Source organism: Pholis gunnellus, assembly GCF_910591455.1.
Source record: "Pholis gunnellus genome assembly, chromosome: 2".
Classification (NCBI taxonomy): domain Eukaryota; kingdom Metazoa; phylum Chordata; class Actinopteri; order Perciformes; family Pholidae; genus Pholis; species Pholis gunnellus.
The window spans coordinates 5,900,647-5,923,058 of record NC_136536.1 but is presented as its reverse complement, the minus strand read 5'-3'; the positions used below and the strand labels follow the sequence as shown (position 1 = coordinate 5,923,058).

General features: G+C 43.4%; 1 protein-coding gene across 1 annotated transcript; it reads right to left on the bottom strand.

Annotated features, from left to right (window-relative positions):
• Positions 1–739: 739 nt before the first annotated feature.
• LOC306705952 (disks large-associated protein 4-like) lies at positions 740–21,089 on the bottom strand (the record flags this gene model as incomplete). Its single annotated transcript, XM_079172849.1, has 11 exons — positions 740–3,247; positions 3,584–3,733; positions 4,229–4,320; positions 5,230–5,666; positions 6,649–6,746; positions 6,850–7,304; positions 15,810–16,026; positions 18,116–18,263; positions 18,827–18,904; positions 19,283–19,518; positions 19,881–21,089. 11 exons carry the CDS (start codon positions 21,087–21,089, stop codon positions 3,026–3,028), a joined length of 3,342 nt encoding a protein of 1,113 aa, XP_079028975.1. The 3' UTR covers positions 740–3,025.
• Between the last annotated feature and the right edge of the window lie 1,323 nt (positions 21,090–22,412).

Here is a 22,412-nt window from a genome sequence, read left to right as displayed (position 1 = left end):
GGACAGATGCCGAGCGAGCGAGCGAGAGAGAGAAAGAGAGAGAGAGAGAGAGAGAAAGAGAGAGAGAGAGAGAGAAAGAGAGAGAGCAGGTGCTGAAGTTAGAATGGGCTTATAATTCTCAGCGTGTTTCCATCAAGCAAACACAATTTACCTCAAAGATATTTCTAGATGAATCCTAGAAATCACTTAACCAGAGAATATCGCCTCGTCCACAAGGTTGAACAGCACATCCACATAATCTGCCTCAAGAATTGCAACTTCTGGTCATCGTTTGTCCATTTTGTAGCCCTTTGAAACTCAGGAAGTAGTGGTAAACAAACTGTCTGAAGATCCCTGATCAGGTCATGCTCTCTTAAAGTTCAGTAATGTGGGCAAATAAAGGGATCCGGCTCTCAAATGATATGAAAAAGGAAGAGGACTTTCCGCCATTAGTCAGCCAGTTATAACCTCCTACGTACAGTACATACCCTGAATGCCTTACACAGATTGAATAGTTTCAGATCATTTGCAAGACCCATTTAAAGGATTGCTGAAAATTCATTGGCAAGGATCTTTGTATATTTCTATATGTAAGAAGGCCATGCTCTAAGAGATTATACAGCAATAATAAAATGTCTAACCTAATGCGTATGATGTATTTGTGTGTAATATTAACTCAGCAGCTAATATTACCGTTGCATTATGGATGAGTGCTTTAAAAAATAAAAAAAACGACAGCAAGAATGATGACCAGGACATGTAGCAAAGGGATGTTTAATGGTTTCTTTGGACAATGAAATGCACATGTCCATTGTTGATGTAATACAAACAAGAGAATAAGAAAATCAACAACTCGGTGTTGTGTCAGCATTCCCAGTTCATTTCTTGTGTGACGTCAACTAAAAGATTCAAAATGGAGCAGAACAAGATGTCTGGAGTGTCACGCGAGGACTGACCAGTAGGGGGAGAGCCAGCTCTTAAATAAAAAACAACTAGTGAGTCACAACCTGCACTTGTGCACGAGTATGCGATGCCCAGTTCCACTCATGAACCCTTTGGCACTTGTTTCCATTTGAGAAAACTGAAACGTGGAAAATATTCCAGTCCGATACTCAAAAAGTCATGAGTTGAGTCAGAGACGAGGCATAGCGGATGTGGAGTGAGCCGATGCAAACACAAACAAAGTTGGCCGAGAATGCACACGTAGAGACAGGTAGAATTCATAAGCAGATTAAATTAAAAAAATAAAAATAAAAATAAAAATCACTTTAAATAGAAGCTTTATCAAATGACGCTGAAATGTTGATCATTGCCGTCTTGGCACAATATGAAGCCTCCCGCAGCACCATTACTTATAATTACAGAAATCAAGACATGTTTAGGTCGACCACGTTTCGGATGAAGGTCACAAAACGTGTCAAATGACATTCAAATTTAAATAATAAAAAAAGAAATGTACCACAGTTCATTCGCAACAAGCAGGGGTGGGAGTTCAAGCTGCTGGAAAGGTCAGCGACAGAGACCGCTGATATCAGCAGTCTTATTAAGCCTGCACTTCACTGCAACAAACATGATTTTTTTCTCACCGAAGAGCACCGAGTAGGTCTGGATTTAAAATATTAGTCAATGGCTCCGAAGCATTCGGCCAGTTAATTTGTGGTTACGTAATAAATAATCCATCCATAGTGGTTTGTACTGTCGAGTTCATGTCCAACCTGAGATTTTAATCATTTCAAGGGCAGTCAGTCAATAAAAGAAAGAAACATTCATCCTTCATCACGCTAAGAAAGTTAATTTTCTTATTGGAAATATTGAATTAAATAATTGAAGACTGGGTACCTACTGCTCTGCTTGCTCTAATACGATTTTTATTATTGCTATGCTATTCCATTTCCTTTCAAGTGGCACGTAAACCCCCACCCCGTCACACGTGGTCTGGTTGATTGGGAATGCCATTCCGAGTGGGGAATGTCTCGGTCCCCCCCCCACATCACTCGAGGATGCGGTGACAGTCAGGATGATCAGGCAAACGAAGGTGAGCAAACTTGATCTGAGGTGAATGGAAAGTGCAGTGATCAAGTCGACACGAGCTGTAGAATGCATACAACTTCGTACATTCCTCTGACGCTCACTGGCAGGGCAGTCAATCCTCACATCCCCGTCACAAAAACAAAAACTGTAAGACTTTAACAATGGATGCCCACAGACACAGACTGTGTAGTGTGCATTTGTGAAGAGGAGAGGAAGAGAAAGAGGTGGCGTGAATGATTGCATCAAGTGCTAATACATCATGACAGTACATGTACTCGATCTATAAAAAAAACTACCTTGGTACTGAACACTGACCTCTTTCTAACAAATAATCTGGTATACAACATTTACAAAATGAACATCGCAATAGTGTGATATTTATAATATATATGCTACTGCCTTCCTCTGGTTCTCTGCATTTTTAAACCTCCGAGTACATCGACACCATCTTGGGAGTTTGTACGCAGTGAAAGCGTACACGCCGCGCCCGACGAGTGGCAGCCTAATACAAATAGAGAACAGGAAGACTCTGTGGACAGCGAGTGCACCTGCATGTGTGTCCTGAGTGTGTGTGTGTGGATGGTAGCTCAGCTCGTAAACCAGGCAGCCACAACTTGCCGGTAGACTCAGCGGTGAGGGGAGTTTTTAAGAGAGTAAACTTCTGGGATACCAAGATTCTTCAGCTCACAAGGTACAGGATGTCCTTATCCAAGATACTTGCACATTTAAGACAGTCCTGATATACTTTAGGAGATAATAATTATTATAATAATAGTATTAAACAAATGTCAAGGATATTTCTGTCCAATGGCAGCCGTGATGATCTGCGTTATTCCGGATTGTGATCCCCACGTTCCTGCTGTCCTCAGCTGTGCCGCTGTGAGGGGGTCGTCGGCCTCTGTGCATCCGTCGTACATTTGCGTGTTCGTCTCATATCTGTCTTGTGTGTTTGTGTCAGTGAATGTCTGAAGGGAGTCCGGATTTGTCTCAATGATCGGTTGCTGGTTCACTCTCATCAGAGGCGGGTTTGGGCCTCGGGGACGTAGATTTCGATGCTGTCGGCGCTTTCCGTGGCGGAGTTCTGCCGCACTGACGCCGCGCGCTTTGCTGCCATCAGACGCTTCCTGGCTTCCTGCCGCTGTTTGTCCACAGCCGAGTCCACGCTCCTGTCCTTCCCCGCCGACAGCCTGGGCTTAGTCTGCTTCTTTGGCACAGAGGGAAGCTGCTTGTTTTCATCCTGAGGAAATGAAGTCGAGGAGGAAAAGGAATAAGGTGCAGTTGAAAACACAACCTCCATTGTTGTTAATTAACTCCTTATTTGTAAGCAATTTATTAAGTTAACGCAAAAAGTTTGAGTTCAGGACTAAAACTTATTGATTATTTTCTCAATTAATCGATTACTCGCTTTGTCAATTGTATTTATTCATTTTAAGTTAAAAGCTTAAAATGACAATTTACAACGACTTAAACAGTTTCACGGTTGAACGATTAATAAGAAAGATAATAAAAAGAACTCAAGTTGCTGCTCTACTCTAAGAGACGTATATGAAAACCGTCAGTCAGCAAACATCACCTTCTCTGATTTCTCAGGAAGTTGCCAGTTGTTGGCTTTCAGTTGGTAGAGCTCGTCAAACTTCATGCTGATGTCTTCTATTGAGAGTTGTAGCAGATCCCAGAATCCTGCGAGGTCCTGTGCCGTTGGTCGTGGGTTGGCATTGATGTCCTAGTGAGAGGAAAACGAGACCGTGGAGAGAAGATTTAGATGAATGGCTCAAGTCAAATCAGAGAGAATTAATCACATTCCTCCCCCCCACACACACCCATCCACCCACCCACCCACCCTGGGCAGCCTCCCTTTTAAAGCAAATTGATGAAGAGAAACACATTTGACATCAATAAACTTTCAGAGATGATTACATTTCAACACTATTGGACCAGTAACAGAGAGAATCTGGCAGAGAGGGACAGCGGGACAAGTAGGACAAGAGAACCAAAATCTATCAGTAAATCTGAGGAGATAAACTCTCAAGGACTTCATGTTTCTGCCTGAAAAAGATCATTTTCTCTCTAAATGTAAAGCAATGGGAAGATAAATGATGACGGAGAGAGAAAGATGAAAGAAAATTGGGTCGGTAAGTAAGTTTGAGAGGCCAACAAAAAACATGCAGGAAAGAAGCGCATCAAGAGAGATTCAATAGGATGTAATGAAGCCACTCACCAAGTTCTCCTTACAGAGCCCTCTGAACTGCTCAAACTTCTTTGTCATGAGGAGCTGAGCGCTGCCTACTGCACTGCGGATCGTGCCCAACACTACAAAAGAGAAGATCATGATAAATCATCAACGAGTTGTGGAGAGATCATTGAAACAGCTAAAAAAAAAAATAGATATGTAATGAGACAAAAAGGACATGAAAAGGCAGCTACTTTGAGATAGACAGTGTATAAAAGGTTAGAGAGCTGCTTCAAGACATAGGACGGAGAGACTAAGAGTTTATTGATTGAGTTTTAAATTATTTTCTTAGGAGGAATACATTGACGCAATCTTAGGGAGGATAACAAATTACTCTTTATTCAGCTATTTTCCTCCCTTTAATATTTGCATGGAAATGGAAAATTCATAATTCAGGTCCACGGGGAGCGATGATCTGACGGAGCCTCTACTTCTAGCCTGCTCCTCGCTCATTCATATTTAAGACACTGCAGAGATGAGTCTGCCCAACAGCCTGAGTGGTATTCTGGGAGATGAAGAAGGGAAATGACTCCGCAGTTGCTCTGTTACAGCAAAAACAAAGAGTACTCTCCCTCCAACGAGCAGCGTCACTGTGAGCGAATGAGAGTGACGACCGCGTCGTGCTTTAGTTTCATTGTCCTCGGTCAACAAGGACCGACCTCATCCACGTCTTTAGAACTGGGACATCAATTAAATTCTTTATGTTACTGTCTTGACGAGCCATTAACGGTACTTCGGTCTCTTGTCTTTTATTGTGAAGCACTTTGGAACGTCTGATCTAGAACAGTGCTTTATAAATAATCAGGTGGCAGGAACACCAACACCCAAAGTAACAAAGCAACCCTGATTCACACGAGACCCGGGAGAGCTGATTATACTGCATGTGCATAAGTGTCCTAAATCTTATCTGGGTACAAGACTCCTTACATGACGTGTTTGAATGGGGCCTTAATGTTTTGATTGCCATTTCACGCGATCACGTCACTTACCCTCCTCTGACAGCTTGTTGTCTTTGGTCTCCTGGTCCATCTGTTGACACCAGCCCTCCATGCGCCCGGTCTCCGCCTGCAGCAGCTTCATAAACCAGTTTCCGTCTCGGAGGCAAGCTGGCGTGCCGGGCTGAACAGCATCTGCGTGGGCGCTGCAGTTTCCGGACTCCAGGCTGGGATCTGGCGGTGGCAGCGAGGAGGGATCCAAAGCCGGGTCCAGAGTCACCTGGGGCGGGCTGGATATCCTGGAGGCGGCTGAGGTGTGTTTAAGGGGCTGCTGTTCCATGGCTTTGTCCTGTCCGTTGGCTGCGGTGGCATTCGATGTTGGACTGTTGGTGCAGTTGGCCGTGTTGTTTTCTGTGGGTGCGGCGTCCTGGGGCTCCTGAGGCTCAGTCTCCGTGTTTTGTCTGGACGCCATGCTGCTTTCCCGGCTGAGACTGCAGAGACACGCATAAACATCAGCTTCTGACAGACCGTAAAAATAAACAAGACAACGAAGCGACGTGTCAAACACGTTCCGCAGTAGCAGGTTGGGGTCAGTGAGCCGATGGTGCAGTATGATATTTTGCAAAAGGAGCTCAAAAGAAATAGAAAATACACGGTGTCGAGAATGGTAAGCAGGAGGAAATTGGCAACAAATCAGGTATATAACATGAAACCTTAGACTGCTGCTACAGAGATAATGAACAGGAGAAAAGGAAGCAGGCCGTCAAACCAATGGCATTAGGGAAAATTACAGCGCACTGGAAAGGTTTAAATGCCGTGTTTTCAGCTCTCTACAGTCAACACAAGAGTAAAAGGACCTCAATCAGAGCCCTGCGGCCAGGCTGCCTGCTGGGTTGCCCAAGACAGCAGATTCACCAGCCACATGGGCCAAAGAAAGAAAAGGCAATGTGAGTCTGTGCCGTTACGGAGTGGAAAGGCAGGTAAGGAGCTACACTGCAGTCAGACAGGAGCTCTAAAATGCACCATGTGGAGCTTTCAAATAACGCATCGCTCACATTCATGTTTCCTCGCTTATAGTCTTCTTTAACATCTTTGTTAGCACATTGCTATGTTTACTGGCGCATTACTGCCACCAACTGTTGATCATCAGAACAGCGTGAAACTGGCGGCAGAACAGAAACAATTTGTGTATATATTTTTTTTTACACTGTCTTTACTCTGTTTATACTACGTAGCCGTTTAGCTCATCATGGCAATATGTGTACAAACACAGATACTCTATGAGGAATAGAGAATGAAAACATTTTAAGATGCCATGAGAACAGCCGATTATATCTCAATACTCTTTCATATCATGATTCCATGAAGGGCAGTATCCCCATATGTCTTCACAGCATCTCTGTTAAACATGTAAACCATCAGATCACACGTGGCTACCGTTCACTGTTCCATCTAACGTGAGTGTACACTTACGGCCTGCCGTTCTCCACTTGAACTCCGATGGACTGAAACTTAAGGGGTGCGGTCAGGGGTAGTGGTTCCTCTCTCAGGACTGGCAGAATGCAATCCACCTGAAAAAAAAAAAATCACAGACAACAGAAAACCAGTCAAATACTTTGGCTTTAGTCTCCTCCCACTATGATTGTATCGAACTAAAAAGTAGACAATTCTTACCTGGATTCCGATGGAGGACAGTTTCCTCTTGGTTGCAGTCGGGGCCGGCTCTAGGGTGAAACCAAAGCTCAGGGTGTCATGTTGGGACTGGGTAGATGTGGAAGTGGTGCTAGTGGCGACAGCGGCGGTGGTGGTGGTGGTGGGAGGAGGGAGGTCACGAGGGGCTGGAACAGGATGCACAGAGCCTGCAGCGGGTCCCGGGATTAGAAGAGGGACAAAGATTGGGACTGGGACCGGTAGCGGTCGGGGCCCCTTAGCCAGACTGCCCGTGCGGATGCTACAGAGACTGTCAGAGGAGTTGCTGCGTCCCGACTGGCTGTTGGCCTCACTGCCACGGTCCTGCTGGTCAATGTATACGTCTTGGGCCGACTCGGTGCTGCTCTGCACCGTCACGGAGATGAGGGGCTTGGACGTGGTGCGGGGGGGGACCGGGGGAGGAGCCTTCCTACTGCCGACTGCGGACGGAAGATGGAGGAAGAAACCAGAGAGAGCTTAGGATGAGAAAACCTGCTCTTCGTCACTTCAGACATCAGAGAGAAAGCAAAAGTAAAATAAAGCTGTGCCATAAAAGTACCCAAACACCATAAACACGGCCTATCTGAAAAACAAACCTGCACTTTGCCCTTATTGCTGCCTCTATCGGACTGTACCTACATCTACCTTCATGCGTCCTGTAAACACGCTGGTGGTTGTGTTCCATTGACGTCAGTCTGTCTCTGGGGACCTTTGCATGCCACACCTTCAGTCCTTCTGCTCTGGGGACTGTCCGACAAGACAACTCTGCCTTTTCATCGCCCTTTTAGACCAAACAGTTCCAGGAACCCGATAACACAGACGTTATCCTGTTGGTTTTTGTATTTACTGTTGCGTGTCATGTTTCAGTGGATGTAGAGCTGCAGATTTATTCAAATTTTTTAAATATCACATTTCCACATAGTCAAATAAAAAAGGTGTGCTTCCTGGTCAAAGTTGTGTTGTTAGGCAAATTAGTTCATTAAAGTTTATAGTCTGGCATGCTGCTATATACACAATGACAAAGCTTAAAAAACTAAAAGTGCAATGATTTGGCGGACATAATGAGATTCACCACTGGGCGTCTCGACCGATGATTAGAATCATCGATGTTTAGGGAGCGGCTCTAAGTGGATGTTATGAATCGATAAAAAAAGGAGACCTATGGAGATTAAAAACTCCACAATGCCCAAAGAACATCATCTGCTGAGTGCTTGATAGTCTATTTCTGCTTCAGACCGTCAAACGGATGAAACTATTAGCCTCTCTCGCTCTCTCTCGCTCTCTCTCTCAACTCCTTCACTTGTGTTTGACCAATCAGTGACATTCAGCGCTCCAAACTCCAATTTCCTGCACAGCATATCATAAATGATAAGCGTACATCTCGCCAGTGATAAACCCCATTAGTACAGTCACACGGACTGGATTTGTCCGAGGAGTTACGATAAGATAAGATAATCCTTATTAGTCCCGCAGTGGGGAAATTTACAGTGGAGTTAATGGAGCCATAGTCAGTATATATTTTTTAAATTACTGATCAAAGGAATGTGAAAGGGGTTACTCGTAATGATTAATGGAGCCGCTCCACCTGGAACACACCGTCAGTCTACGGGCATTGTGCTGATAATGCCTCTCTGTCATGTAAATATTTGAATTCAGGACTTTTACTGTGCGGTATTAATACTTTTACGATGTATAGTTAATAGAGAGAATAAAGAGAAAAGGATGAAACAAAACAAGACAGCTTTTGTCTGTGGCCCTCGATTCACTAAATCCGGCCCTGACAAACACACCCAGGTCAAAAACGTTGGTGAAATACACTTAGTGGAGGTCATTTCCAAAAAAGTGTATTAGTCGCTTGCTTAGGCTTAACCACCATGGTTATAACGTTAAGCATGGATTAAATTAGTGGAGGTATAATACTAGCTGTAACTTTATTAGTGTTACAAGTTAGTATCAAGTCTTAAAGCAGCGAATTTACTCACGGGGTAAAAACGCAGGCACCAAGTAGTACAGGCACCATCATAGTCACTTCCTGAGACATGACCACCGCAGTTATAAGTAGAACATAGATTTCATGAGTGGAGGTATTTTGCTGGCGGTGAACTTATAAGTTATTATAGCAGAAACGCACACAATTTGAGCTGCAATGGCAGAGTGACGCTGTTCCTGTTGACTATCCGCTTGCGCTTGTTGACTCTAGGAAGGCGAAGAAAAATCGGTTGTACAGTTATCCGGCATTCATGTAGCCAGCGATATCCAGGACTCAATAATAAATGCTGAATTAAGTGACAGTTAGCGACAACTGTGGCTCGGGCTCACCTTTAAGGTGGGCGGACCTTTAAGGTGGAGCAGCTGCTCTCATTTTAATGACAGTGACAAGTGCCATCTTGTCACTGTGTCACAAGTGCTCCTCTGATTTTCGACTTCTCTTTCAACAAAACCAAATGAATACTCATTAACAATCATACTGTATTATTATAAATCAGAGCCCTCACATGGTAGACTACTTAACATAAGCGTGACATTTTGACACCCACGGACAAATGAACCATGGATTCACAAATTCTTTTCAGCAGAAACTGAAACGAGGCCAAAGACAATCTGACTCAGGGAGAAGGAATGGGACTGGTTGCCTCCTTTTCTGTCATCAGTCTGACTGCAGGGTTGTGGTGGACGATGCAGAGTTAAGTACAATACAACATGAGAAACCACAGGTTTTCTTCAGGAATTGAGGGGACGTTGAGGCGCTCGTGTAGATGCTATTTAAACAGCTGGCTGACTGTCAACACGGGACCGAAAGAGTTGAAAAACAAACAGCAGACAAATACTTCTGCCCTATTACACCCTTCACTGACACACATGATGGATGGAATATATTTTTTAATTTAAGGCTCACCGCCTCGAATCAATAATGGAAATGCGGTGTATATGCTCTCCGGTAGTGGTTTCAATGCAAACGGCAACCTAACCTGACACCATGTAATTGTGAGGGCGCCGCACTTCCGTCGTCAGCCGGTGACTCACAGCACCAGGAAGGCCGTCATTAAATCCCACCAACGTACACAAACACTGCTGTGGAAGCCGCTCCGTGTAGTTCATGCGTCGCTAGCAGCCCTGACCGCTCGTCTCAGAGTACATACCCAACCAACAACGGAGCTTTTATTCCCTAAGAATGAGATGCTTCTTTAAGTACTCAGTCCAGATGCATGACATTCCCAAAGTGAATTATCGTGTCCAGCTACACCCCGAGTCTCAACACATGCCTCTGTCACATTTGCTGTGTTTATAGGGCTGCAATGCAGCTCTTACTCACACACACAGAGAGCTGTGAAAAAACTCCCATTGCTTTACATCTTTAAGTTGACGTGTTATATGGACAGCAGGTGTCCGTGAATCACTCTTATGCAATACTTCCTCCCACTTTGAAAACAATTAGGTTCAATTACAACTCCGTCAACATCGCTGTGATCATCAAATGTTCACGGCATTACTCATGAAAGCCATGCAGCCTCTCAGCCGGGATATGTTCCGGCTCCATCAGCAGGTTTGTCTGCGAGCTATCAGATGACCGCTAATGGGCTCTCCATGGTGGGCTAAAATTAAAGTGTACACGGTTGACTATTTTCAATGTGTGCTAACTAGGCTGCAGACTGAACTTCTTTGTGAGCGGAGACAGTGCAGTTAAACACACAAAAGCAAATTCCAAACACAGCCTTGTTAACAGCATTGTGGCTTATTGCCGATGAACCTTTGTGAAACTCTGGATACGAGCCAAGTATCATAAAAAGAAGTGGTAGCAGAAGCTCTGTCCGGGATTAGTCTCATTGTAAGATAGTATGGCAGGCTGACAGGCCGTGGGAGCCGTAGACTGAAAGATTAAACCAGGACACATGGCTGAGCATGACTTCTGACTAACAGATTAAAGCACACAAGTGCACTATTCATCTAAATACTGTACATCTAATCAGAAAGATGGCCTGTGCTAAATAGATTCCTATAAAAGCCAGTTAATGGCGGTAGATCTCCTGCTGCGCACCAGGACTGCATCTGGGTTTTCATTCAAATTTGAGTCATCGTGAAAATCTAAATGCATCGTATATTGAATCTGGGCCATTTTCCACAGTAGCTAAATGAATAAGAGAAACTAGTTATGAGTAGAGAGGCAGCAAATCAGTGTCACAGCGGACAGAGTTCATGACAGAGAAGGCTATCTGTTGAGACACACCGACAGGCAGGCTGCCATTCAGCAGACAACGCTGACATACTGATAATAATAATAAACCACTAACACAAAACAAGAGAGCTACAATACCAAAAACAGGAAAATAGGAAGACAAACGCATATGATTTCATTTAAAGTACGGCCATTTTACATGCCACCCTGGCTAGCATTCCAAAAGAATTAGATAAGAAGACCTTGGCTTGAGAACAACCATTCAAATTGAGACAAAATCTGAAAAATGCAGTGCACACTTTACACTCCTGGAGACTTGGTTATGTGCTGTATAGTCTGATATCCTTATCCTCCTTCGGTCCTTAGTCTGATCTGCTGGACTGAGGCAGCAACAGTCTGGGTTTCAGCCTAATCAGCTGACGAAAAGACACGTGGCAAGTGCCTCTGAGGTCAAACTGTTCACAATGAGCAACTTTTACTTCCATGTTGAGACTATAATGCTAAAAAAAAAAGGATCAGAAATGTTTATTGGAAAGAGGTTATCTTTCACCATTGTGACATTTAATAGCACACTGCTCTAAATAAGTACAGTGTCCCACTGAAAAGCCTGCACAAACCTGGGTTTGGCTTTTGCAAACCACAGCAAGAGGCTGAATATAATGCATGAAACCAGAATCGGATATCAGTGGTAAGGATGTTGTCAATATCAGTGTGCATATGAGACAATCATGTTAAAAATCATCTGATCAAACAACATGGTAAAGTTGCACGATTAGCGCTTCCATTTACTTTCGGTTAGTCGTCTGATCCAAAATATGTCAGAAAATGGTGAAAAATGCCCATCACATCCCAACTCCGAAGATATTAATGACAACAAATGTTAAGACTTAAGATATCAAGTTTACAACTGAGAAGCCGAAACAAGTATTTGGCTTTTTTGATGGATTGATTGGCAGAAAGCATACTATTAAAATGTGTCGTACTCTAATTTATTGTGAGCATTAATCAATACGTAAATAAACTCACAGCATGTTACTTCAGTGGCTGCCAAAACCATTACCAGGCGCAAAATAGATGTTTGATAAATCCGCTCTCTAATCAGTGCATGTCATTAGTGCAGGAAACGGACAGGCCCGGACCACGCTCTCTAACCACGTTAACTAAGAGCTCCACACACACATCATCAGGAAGCCGGTCTGCTGTTGACCTTACTGTAGAACTACAGTGGCTTCGCCCATTCAGTCAAGAGATTACCTCATCAATGAGTGAGAGAAAGAGTGTGCAACGCTGTGGTGGATGACTCACTGTCTATCCACGGTAATACACAGACACACCAGGGCTTGGACACAATGAACACGCCTTGTTGGCACAATGAAACCTAAAAGCCAGCGTTTCCGATGATACCCAGCCTGGGGGAATTTCAAACTTTGACAGACCCTAATGACTAAACTAAACATGAGTTCATATAAAACAAATACCCATTACCCAACTAGATGAGCTGAATTCTTATAACCAATAGAAACAATAGAGTTAGTAAGCATGGAAAAGAGACAATGCAAGGTATTGTTATTGTCAGTTATGTTACACTTCTTTTGTGTGCACATCCTTCTATTGTCAGGTGGTCTTCATAAAAGCCCATTGAAGTGTCCTAACTGCAAAGCACTGCACAAGGCAGGAAGCTCATCAATTATTGATTGTGTCCTCGGGTCTTAACACATGGACGCTAGCTACTGAATAAAAATGGCACAGAACTGTGGACCAGAAATACCCACTGCAGTCCTGGCAGCTGAGATAGAATCGTTTTTTAGAGGATAGATAAATTAAGTGGCTAGAAACCTATGCATGCCACGTCTTTAACACACAGTTGGAGACAACTTAATAGTATCTTCCATCGGTAAAAACGTATAGAGACAGAGAGAGAAAGAGACAGACAGATAGAGAAAGAGACTGACAGACAGTGAGAGAGAGAGACAGAGACAAAGAGAGACAGAGCAGTCAGTTTTGACTTGTAGATGGAATGATAAGCTAAACGTGATTCATTGATCCTCCATGCCTCTGAGCTCAGATCACTGTCACGTGTTGAGTCTGGGGTATAAGAGAGAAGTATCGTTTAATATCACTTTACTTCATTTGACAGCTAATGTTAATCCAAAGAGATCACCTGTAAAATAAACTAAATGCTCCATCTGCCCGAGTTAAAGCAACGTGATTGCACAGGATGTGATATGGGTTAAATGAATGATCATTAGGTTACAACTTAAACGTTAAACTATCATTTAGTAGAGTAAAGATGGCTTTTATTACGCACCGTATTAGTCAATGTTAGCTATCCGCTATAACAGACAAGGACGGTTTGGTTAGCCTAACGAGCCGTTGACGTGCTCAGCTACTGTTAGCTCGTGCTACCAGCTAGTTAACGCTCGTTGCGGTGGGATATCACACATTTAACGTTAGCCGGAGGCATTATCATGGTGGTGATGGAAGAGAGCCAACAAAGAGCAGCTGCTACTTCGTTACCATCAATGTAACAACACCGACCACACCACTGTCTACCTGCCTCGCCTGCTTGCTAACGACTCGCATTATAGTGTTTCATCCTCTTTCTTCATCCACGTTAGCTTTATAGCTAACCCTACCACACCATCAACGTTAGCTCACGTTAGCTTGCCGATGCTATAGCGTACCGAGAAACAATTGACAGTTTTAAGATGAACGCCCAGTCGGGAGAAAAAAGCGACAAAATCTTACTGTATGGCGGTAGACTGGTAAAATCCTTATTTTCTGGTCATTCATGAAATGCAGACAAGATGCAGACGAGGCTATACGGTGTCCTGCCCGTAAGACACACAGAAGAAAAGATTTGTAGTACACGCCCTTGACGACGAGGATTGGAGTCCACGTTTCCTCCCGTAACGGTTCTCAGCGATCGATTGGTCAGTTCTGGTCGTCGATGTAACCGGACACGAACGTGATTGGTTGACGTCTCTGTGTGACGTTGATTTTGACTGTCTTCGCTGATTGGTGCGTTTCATTTTGGTCCCTGGCGGCGCGGGAAAGTACTCTATGGTCTACGACATAATGCTCATATTAGATCCGCTGTGACCGGCCGTCTCCTAAACAATGGCGATATATGTAAATTGAGGCGTATCCTTTTTTTCTTCTCCCCTCTTTTTGTAAAGGCGAGCATATTAAAAACGGTCTTTTTGACAATCAAGACCAAAACAAATACCTCCCGTGTTACACAAAATAAGATCGGATAAGGCCATTAATATTAATATACTTCCTTCAAATAGGTCATATTATCAATAACTTAACATTTTTTAAAATACAGAACCAGTACATAAAGCCTCTATAGTAAATAACTGAAAATAATGGTTATCAATAGATTGTGGTAACAGTGAATGTGCATTGTGTGAGGCATAAATCCAAAGCTTTTTAAAATATGAATTTGCAATGAATTTAGACATGTGAAGCATTAATACATTACACTATATATGACTAGAGTTGTTGTATATCATATAGGTACCCATGGAGGATTACTAGTGTCCATATTATTGGTTTGTTTGATCATTTTGGTCATCTTTAATGTGCTTATGATGATACTAATAGGACAACATATTTTGTTTTATTTTTAGATAAATCCTTAAGTTTCAGGCCATGTCATTAATTCATTTTCTCTCAGAAAAAAAGAGCTAAAGAAGAATATTTAACATATTTTTATATTTCATATAAAATGCCCTAATTTACTTCAATCATTCACTACCTCCACAGTGGATACTTCTAAGTCCAAATGATTGTCACTTCAACAAAACAAACAATAAATATAACTTGAGGGGGGCAGCTCGGCTCGGCGCTGCTTTGAGTGATCATTGTGTATTGACTCTAGACCAAAAATACTGAGGGAAGTTTCGTTTGAACCCAAAACAATGAAAATATGATTCACTTCATGTTGTAGCATTTGTGTGACTGTTCACATCATTCTTTTCGACAAACACAGCATTTTATGTAATCTACAATATAGAGATGCTCATTGGAGACATTATTGCAGACCGAGTGTTGGAAAGCGAACGCTTATCATTTGAAAAGGACGGATGGTTTGAAATAAATTAAGCATACACTGAAAAACGATACACAAATGTTGTGCAGTCAAACTTTTAAGTCCTACTGTTCACAATAAATATGATCACATGGAAAATTGCTTTTCAGTTTTTACATTTACTCATCGATTCAGAAGAGTACCGTTGTTGCTCCGCTCTGCATCCCTGTTGCTGTATGAACATGTTGTCACAGACTTTTACTGATAGATCCAAAGCACCTCGTAACCAAACATCCTTATTCAGACTGAAATGTAATTGTTTTAATACCAACATTGCACAAAAACATGTTCTGCTACTCTCTACATTTCATGTGTCATGTTTTCCAGAGCGTTCTTTGAACCCAGAGATGAACCACAACAAATAATACTAATCTGATACACCAATTACATCCTGGTGTGGAAATAACTGTACCTATAGTGAAAACAGAAGTATACTACACTGTTTAGATGTGTGCTCTTTATGTTTTCCATAAAGAAGTCCATGAATTGTCCTTCCTTCAGGGGACAATTTTCAATTTCATCCAAAATGTACATTTGGCTATTATGAAGCAGAGTAAATAGATGAGTGGATTATATTTAAAGGCAAATAAGTCTTCCCTTTCTGCTTATACTTTAAGCTTAAATCAAAGACTATCCTCAGCTGCTTTGTCCCACCTTGTCCTCACTGGTACTCACTGGTGTTGGAGCTGTAACTGTAGCCTGCACTGGTGGGTGGTGGTGAGTCCGAGTCCACAGAGGTGTCTTCATCCTGGGAGCAGCCCGCCTGGATGGCACGCAGGTAGCTGTGGCTGCGCGACCGGAAGCACGTGGGCGCAGGCAGATCCAGAGCCTCCACGGCCTGCGATTCCCCCTCACAGTACGGTAGTGAGTGCCCGCAGCCCTGCCCGTATACCTGAAAGAACGTGTGCAGACTCACACGCTGAGGGCAGAGGGCAGACTGAGAAACATGCATTTACCAGGAGTGGAAGAAGTATTCACGTCTTTTACCTGAGTAAAAGTGGCAATACAACAGTGCAAAATATACTAATTTACAATTATGATAATGATAAGCCTGCAGGCAAATGGCTGTATTTCTAGGGTTCCGGTGTAGCCAGCAGATATCCGGGCCAAGACTTCCTTTTCTGTGCTCTGCTCATTGTTAACAGTCTGATTAGCAACTTGAGATGCAAGACTGGAGTTGGAGTTGAGGGACGACCAGGTTGTTTCCCAAGTAGCTATGAAGTTTACAAACTAATTATAAACCAATAAAAAGACCCATAATGCATTTTCGCCTCTTTTGCTCTCCCTGCATGCAACCAAAGCCTGCACAACCGTGATTGGTCAATACTACTCAGACTATAAATGCAAACCAGTACGCTTCAGACACCAACATTTTGTCCCGTGACCTATGGATTCTGCATATGAATGAAAAGTCTGTTTATAGAGATTATCGCCGTGAGATGATTAACAAGAGAGGACAGAACAATCTGAGCATTGTTTATATTGTGAAATATTGAGTAATTTAACCTCTTTGGGCCTTAAATAGTTATTTAAACTAAATAATCTGAGAATTTTAGAGGGGAAGTGTCTCTGTAAACAGCTCATAGACATCTGAAACATGACAAAGGACTCCAACTACAACACTGCATTTCTGTGAGGGGCGACAAGACCAAAAGATTTGGAAACACTTTAATCAATCTTCATGTGATACATTGTTTTAATAATTATGTTGATCTTTAACAATGCATCGTTGTTTATAAGCTTTATGTATATTTCAAAAGTAAATTGTAACTATAGCTGTCAGAGAAATGTGGTGGAGTATAACGTTTAAGTCAAGTACAAGTACCTCAAGCACTTTTGAGTATACTTGTATTTAACTTGAGTAAATGTACTTAGTTACCACTGTGTTGCCTATACTTGTCAATCAAGATGCATGTCCCCTTGGAGTTTCAACTATGAGTTGTATTGTTGGTGTGATGGCTATTTTGCTTTCCAGTTAAAAGATAATACAAGTATGACTCTATTTTGTTCTTGGTGCAGAGACAGTATGAATGTTTTTCTGCATTGTACTGAAAATAGCTTTGTTTCAGTATTTGTTTGTTTCAGTCTTTGCTGCAAGGATTCGTCATTGCATCATGGGAATAAGTGATGACAGCCGGCACCATCTGAAATGTTTGATCAAGCGACATAAAAAGAAGTCGAAGCAGCCAGTAAAAGTATTTTTACGCTTGGCATTTTCGGTAGCAAATGTGAACGTGTTGTGCGTGGTGCATAAACATGATGAATAATCCCTCAAAATCAAGTCACTAGAAATGATGTAGTTTAGCATCCACACATTCTTTACCCTGATTAACTTCACTGTCATCTTGTAAGACATAGTACATCTCAGTAATATGATCCTGATGATTATTGGATTAATGTAAAAGCTCCCATGTACAGGTAGAGACGGGTGCCTTTGCTTCTGGGTAAAAAAAAAAAAAGATGTGTGCATTAGTCTGGTGAGGGATTTCTGCATCCCACGCCAATCCTGCTGATGAAGACATACAACAAGTTCCCTCAGCTCTACGCAGAAGCATATGTCCCACTTTGACATTCTGCAAACACTCTCAAGCATCTCTTCTATTCCACCAGATTATTCCCGGCTGCCTCTTTCATAGAATGTCTCAATAGACATTACATTCACTTAAATATTCTCTTGCGGCATGATTCAAAATTGGAGAGGTGTGTTAAGGTATTTTTTGCTCATTCACTGATCATTTTCTTCTTCTTTTAATGTGTCACTGGAGTCGATGATCTAATTAGCTGATTGTAAGAGATCTGAAATATCATACGGTATGAATATGTCTGTTATACCCTGGAAAAATACATTCAATGTTGCTGTCACTAAACTACAACACCGGAGTTAAACAGACACACAGGAGGAAATAGTCTTTGCCAGCCAAGTAATAATCATGCGAGGGACTACAGTAATAGCAACACATTTGATAAGATAAGAGACGTACCTGGGCGGCCGAGCCTCTGCCCAGTGTGCCAGAGCACTGGCTGAAATCATTGTCCCTGTAGCGTGGAGGGGCCTCCAGCGGGCTCACCAGGCAATCTAAGTTATCGAGGCTCCGATTAGTCGACAGCTCTTTCAAGGATGGCAGGGAGCTGTGGAAGTGAATGTAATTATCAGCCTCTCAGAAGTCAGAGACCGGAATAAGTGAGGGCTGTGTTTAATTGATGATATCCAGGAGAAACTTTAAATCACACTCCCAAAAGTTCCCCTGGGTATTTTAGAATGAAATACTATTGGGATGTGTGGAAATTGATATGTGCTCGGGTTTAAAATAGCAGCGCAGAGGAAACAATGATTCATGAGTAAAACTGATGAATATGAAATTGCCTTTATGATTGATCTAGGAAGTGCAAAGTTTCCTCTGTTCTGGCCCTTTTGGCACCTGGTGTTAGTGAAAATGTGTGTGCATAAGCAGCAGGGTGCGGTTGAGTGATTTCCATGGGAAATTTGCATGTTATGACATCAGGGCTCGAGGAAGCAGGCAAGAGTACAGTACTAACACACCACTCAGGGCACCTGCAAGGTAAGTGATGGAACAGAGGGCAGAGAGGGAAAGCACTGGGAGAGGTTAGCCAAAACGAGGTGGTGGGTAGTGGTGGTAGGGCAAGTGAGGGTGGGTGGAGGGCCACACTGCCTGCCTATGGATGACACTGACCTCAGATGCTGCATAGAGCATGCACTCTGTAGTGGAGACCACAGATAATCCTCCCGCATGAGAGCGTGGCAACGAGGCCTGTCGGTGTGGATGTAGGGGTAAAACACATGGCAAAAAATTTCATCTCCCACTGCATTTGTACAAGATGATCCTGTTTGTCATTTCTTATCCCCCTTCATTGATACACATCTCTACCTCCATGAATAGCTTCTATCAGCTTTTTTTTTGACTCAGTGCTGCTGCACATCCTGACAATTATTTGTGACAGGATGCTGCCACCTGCTGACTGCCTTTGGGGACATGAGAAGAATGTTTATTCCTACAATTTCCCTCTATTCTATTTGAATGAATGTAAGGTAAAAGAGCCGAAACACAACTATGGCAAAACAGTGAGCATGATAATCAAGGTTATAATTTCAATATGATGAATTCGTTACTCTCCGCCGTGGGACTCACTTGCGTTGAGGTGGAGGCGGCTGCTGCTCACTCAGGGAGTGCTGGGTGGCCCTCAGGTAGCTCTGGCGTCGGGCGGTGGCTTTGGGGGAAGGTTTGGGGCTTCCCTCTGAGTCCTCACTGTCCTCCAAGTCTCCCATAGCTTTAACGTAGCTGCCACTGCGCATCCTTCGACAGGGGATCTCAGTTCCTCTGGCCCCGCCGCGACCCAGAGTTCCTGCCCAGTCCCCCAGTGGGACCTGGATCACGGAGAGACATACATACTGTTGTGAGACTCTCAAACCATGCATTGCAGTCATCTCAGGTGTGACCCTTTCATGGTTTGTGTCTTTGTCTTTAAACACATGTTCACAGTTTGATTCTGGGGTTGTGCAGCAATGGTTCTTGGAAAAAGGTAATATGTCTGTAATGAATGTCATGAAAAACCTATAAATGTGATTTATCTTATCTTATGTATGAGAAACAAAATAAGTGTCAGTCTAATCAATTTATCAACGCAAAGCTGTTCAATAAAATCAACAAACCTGAGAGAAATCATATAAATATCCATGCAAACTTACAAAGAATGATGATGAAGATGAATACTCACTGGCCCTCCTACCTGAAGGAACTGTTGTGCCAGGTCTTGGTGGCATGACTTGGATTTAAGCAGGGTCCTGTTAACTGTAGCAGAGCCCTTCTGCAACACTTGCCTGGCCTGGCTGAGGGTGAGAGTGGACCAGGAGCCCCTCTTCACCAGTATGTCATCCTTGCTTCCCCTGATTCTTCCCTCCTCGTCCTTGGATACTACCTGTGTCGCCTGGCATGCCAGAAACTTGAGGTCACTGCTGCTTTTCGAGGTCTTGAGAGTATGTGCAGAAATGGTGTGGTAGCCCTGTGGGATATGCCTGGGAGCGGCCTGGCTGTCTGACACCGCTCTGCCCAGAGACATCATGGTCAGAGGGTTGCGGTAACCTACAGCAATAGTGCCAGCTTTGGTTGTGTCAGTGTCCAGGGCATCGTCTGAGCTCCAGAGGCCTAGTGCATTGGGCCTAGGTCTCTGCTTTGGCCCCTCAGTTCTAGCCCTGTCTTTACTCTTGCTCCTGCGTGTTGGTCTACCTCCATCCTCACCAGCACCCGTGGTGCCGGCCGTTCCTCCAGCAGAGCGCCCGTTCATGTTGCCTTTGATTGCAGAGTTTTCCAGGGACTGGGACTTGGCAAATAGTTTCTGCACAGAGTGCATCAGGTGGCGTATGCGTCCTGGGCTCTCACTGCGTTGCTTCGACATACGTCCCCTATGAAACTGCAGCGTGCTGAAGCCGTCGCGCTGCAGGGGCAGGTGCCTCTCTAGCTGATCCAAAAGGTTGGAGGGTAACCGATTCATCTTGGCTGCTGCTGCAGTGGAGATAGTGGCTGATCCACTGGTGATCATCGGAGCACCAGTTAGGCCCAGACCTAAGCCCATGCCCATAGACAAGGAGTTGGACAGTGCACCTGTTCTGCCGCCCTGCCCGAGTCCGCCACCACCAGCCATGCAGGCCTGGGAGCAGTCAACCTGCTCAGTCTGGGAGGTGAAGTGCAGACGAGGGAAAGTGCTGCTGTTGGACATCTGGCTGAACGGCAGCATGCAGTCAGGGGTCAGGTTGGTGGGGCTGGTGGGATGGCACAGGTGGAGATGGGGGTCCAGTGTGCCATAGTGGTTTATGGTGGGGCTCAACAGAAAGGAGCTGTGGGGGTCAGAGGTCAAAGGATAGAGCGGCTTCTGTGGGCATCTCGCTGGTTCACACGAGTCAGACATGTGACGACTGCGGTTGGCTCCTAACCCTTTCATGGTGGCTGAGATGTCGTCCTTAGAACATGTCTCCAATCAGTACGGGTCTACGGACCTGAAGGGCTCATCCTGCAATGTGAAGAGACACAGAAACGACCTGTTAAACATGGAAGTTATTGTTAAGAAAGAGCTCTGATTGGTAATGCTATTAAGTAATGCATTCTAATAGTTGTGTGGAAGAACATTAAAATACTCCTTTTAAACTCACAACACTTTAACGCTATTTCCTCTAATCAAACATTTTTCATTCTAGTTTATTGGCAGATTCTCTCAGGAATGTTTAAAAAAGACTAGCCAGTTTATCCCTTTATAGAGATTACAGTTAACAGCACATAACAGTTAAACAGCCATTTGAGTACAATATAAAGGCTGAGATGGTGAGTTCTCCACATCAATACTTAAAGCTAATGAAAACATTAGAGTCAGAGCCCATTTAGAGGTGTTTTTCTCTGTGTGTCCTTGAAATATCAGTACAGTAATTGAGCTAAAACAACTTTTATAGACCGTCTCTGCTGTGTGGCACATTTCACAAAGGCAGCCATAACAGCCAGTTGTGGAGAACAGAGCCATTGTCCCTTACAGTAAGTTCTCATGTAAGTTGCTTTACACAGAAAGCCACCAGGTGGAGCACCAGTGCACAAAGGACACTATTTGGGTTTGGGGGGGAAAACACACATACACATTGAATTGTCTTAAATTGCATTTCCAAATGAATATGTCTAGTTTTAATAAATCATATGTGCATTAAAACAATCCTACTACATGATAGAAACATGATTTGATATTAAAAGCAAACAATGAACAATATATATGCTTAGACAGTTTTTCTTTGATTTTACTGTCTCTATCAATGGAGACATGATGAAAATGAAAAGACAAACAGACAAAATCACAGATTATTCTCACTGAAAAGGACGGCCGATTCGGTTTAAAGCATGAACTGTTCCACCACAGCAGGCGACCAGACAACCAGAGGCCCGATATAAAGCTCCACAGTGATGTACGGCCTGCAGCTATACTGCGCTGACAATGCATAGGAGAGCGATTTTGTGACTCACGTATGTAAATGAGCTTTATATTTAAGGGGTGCTATTTGTTTCAAAGCAGGAAATGAACACTCATTTCAACAAATCCTTTTTTGGTTCTTCGCCATCCTCTCGAATCCACTAACGGTGGGATAAACTGTGATCCCTTTCCTTTCTAACCACGGGGAACAATAAATCTCCCCTAATGCCCACGAAAAATTGAAGAATTGTGGGCCAAGAGCAAATATTTCATAGACGTATTTCAGTGGCATCGAGATACAAGCAGAGATAAATAAAT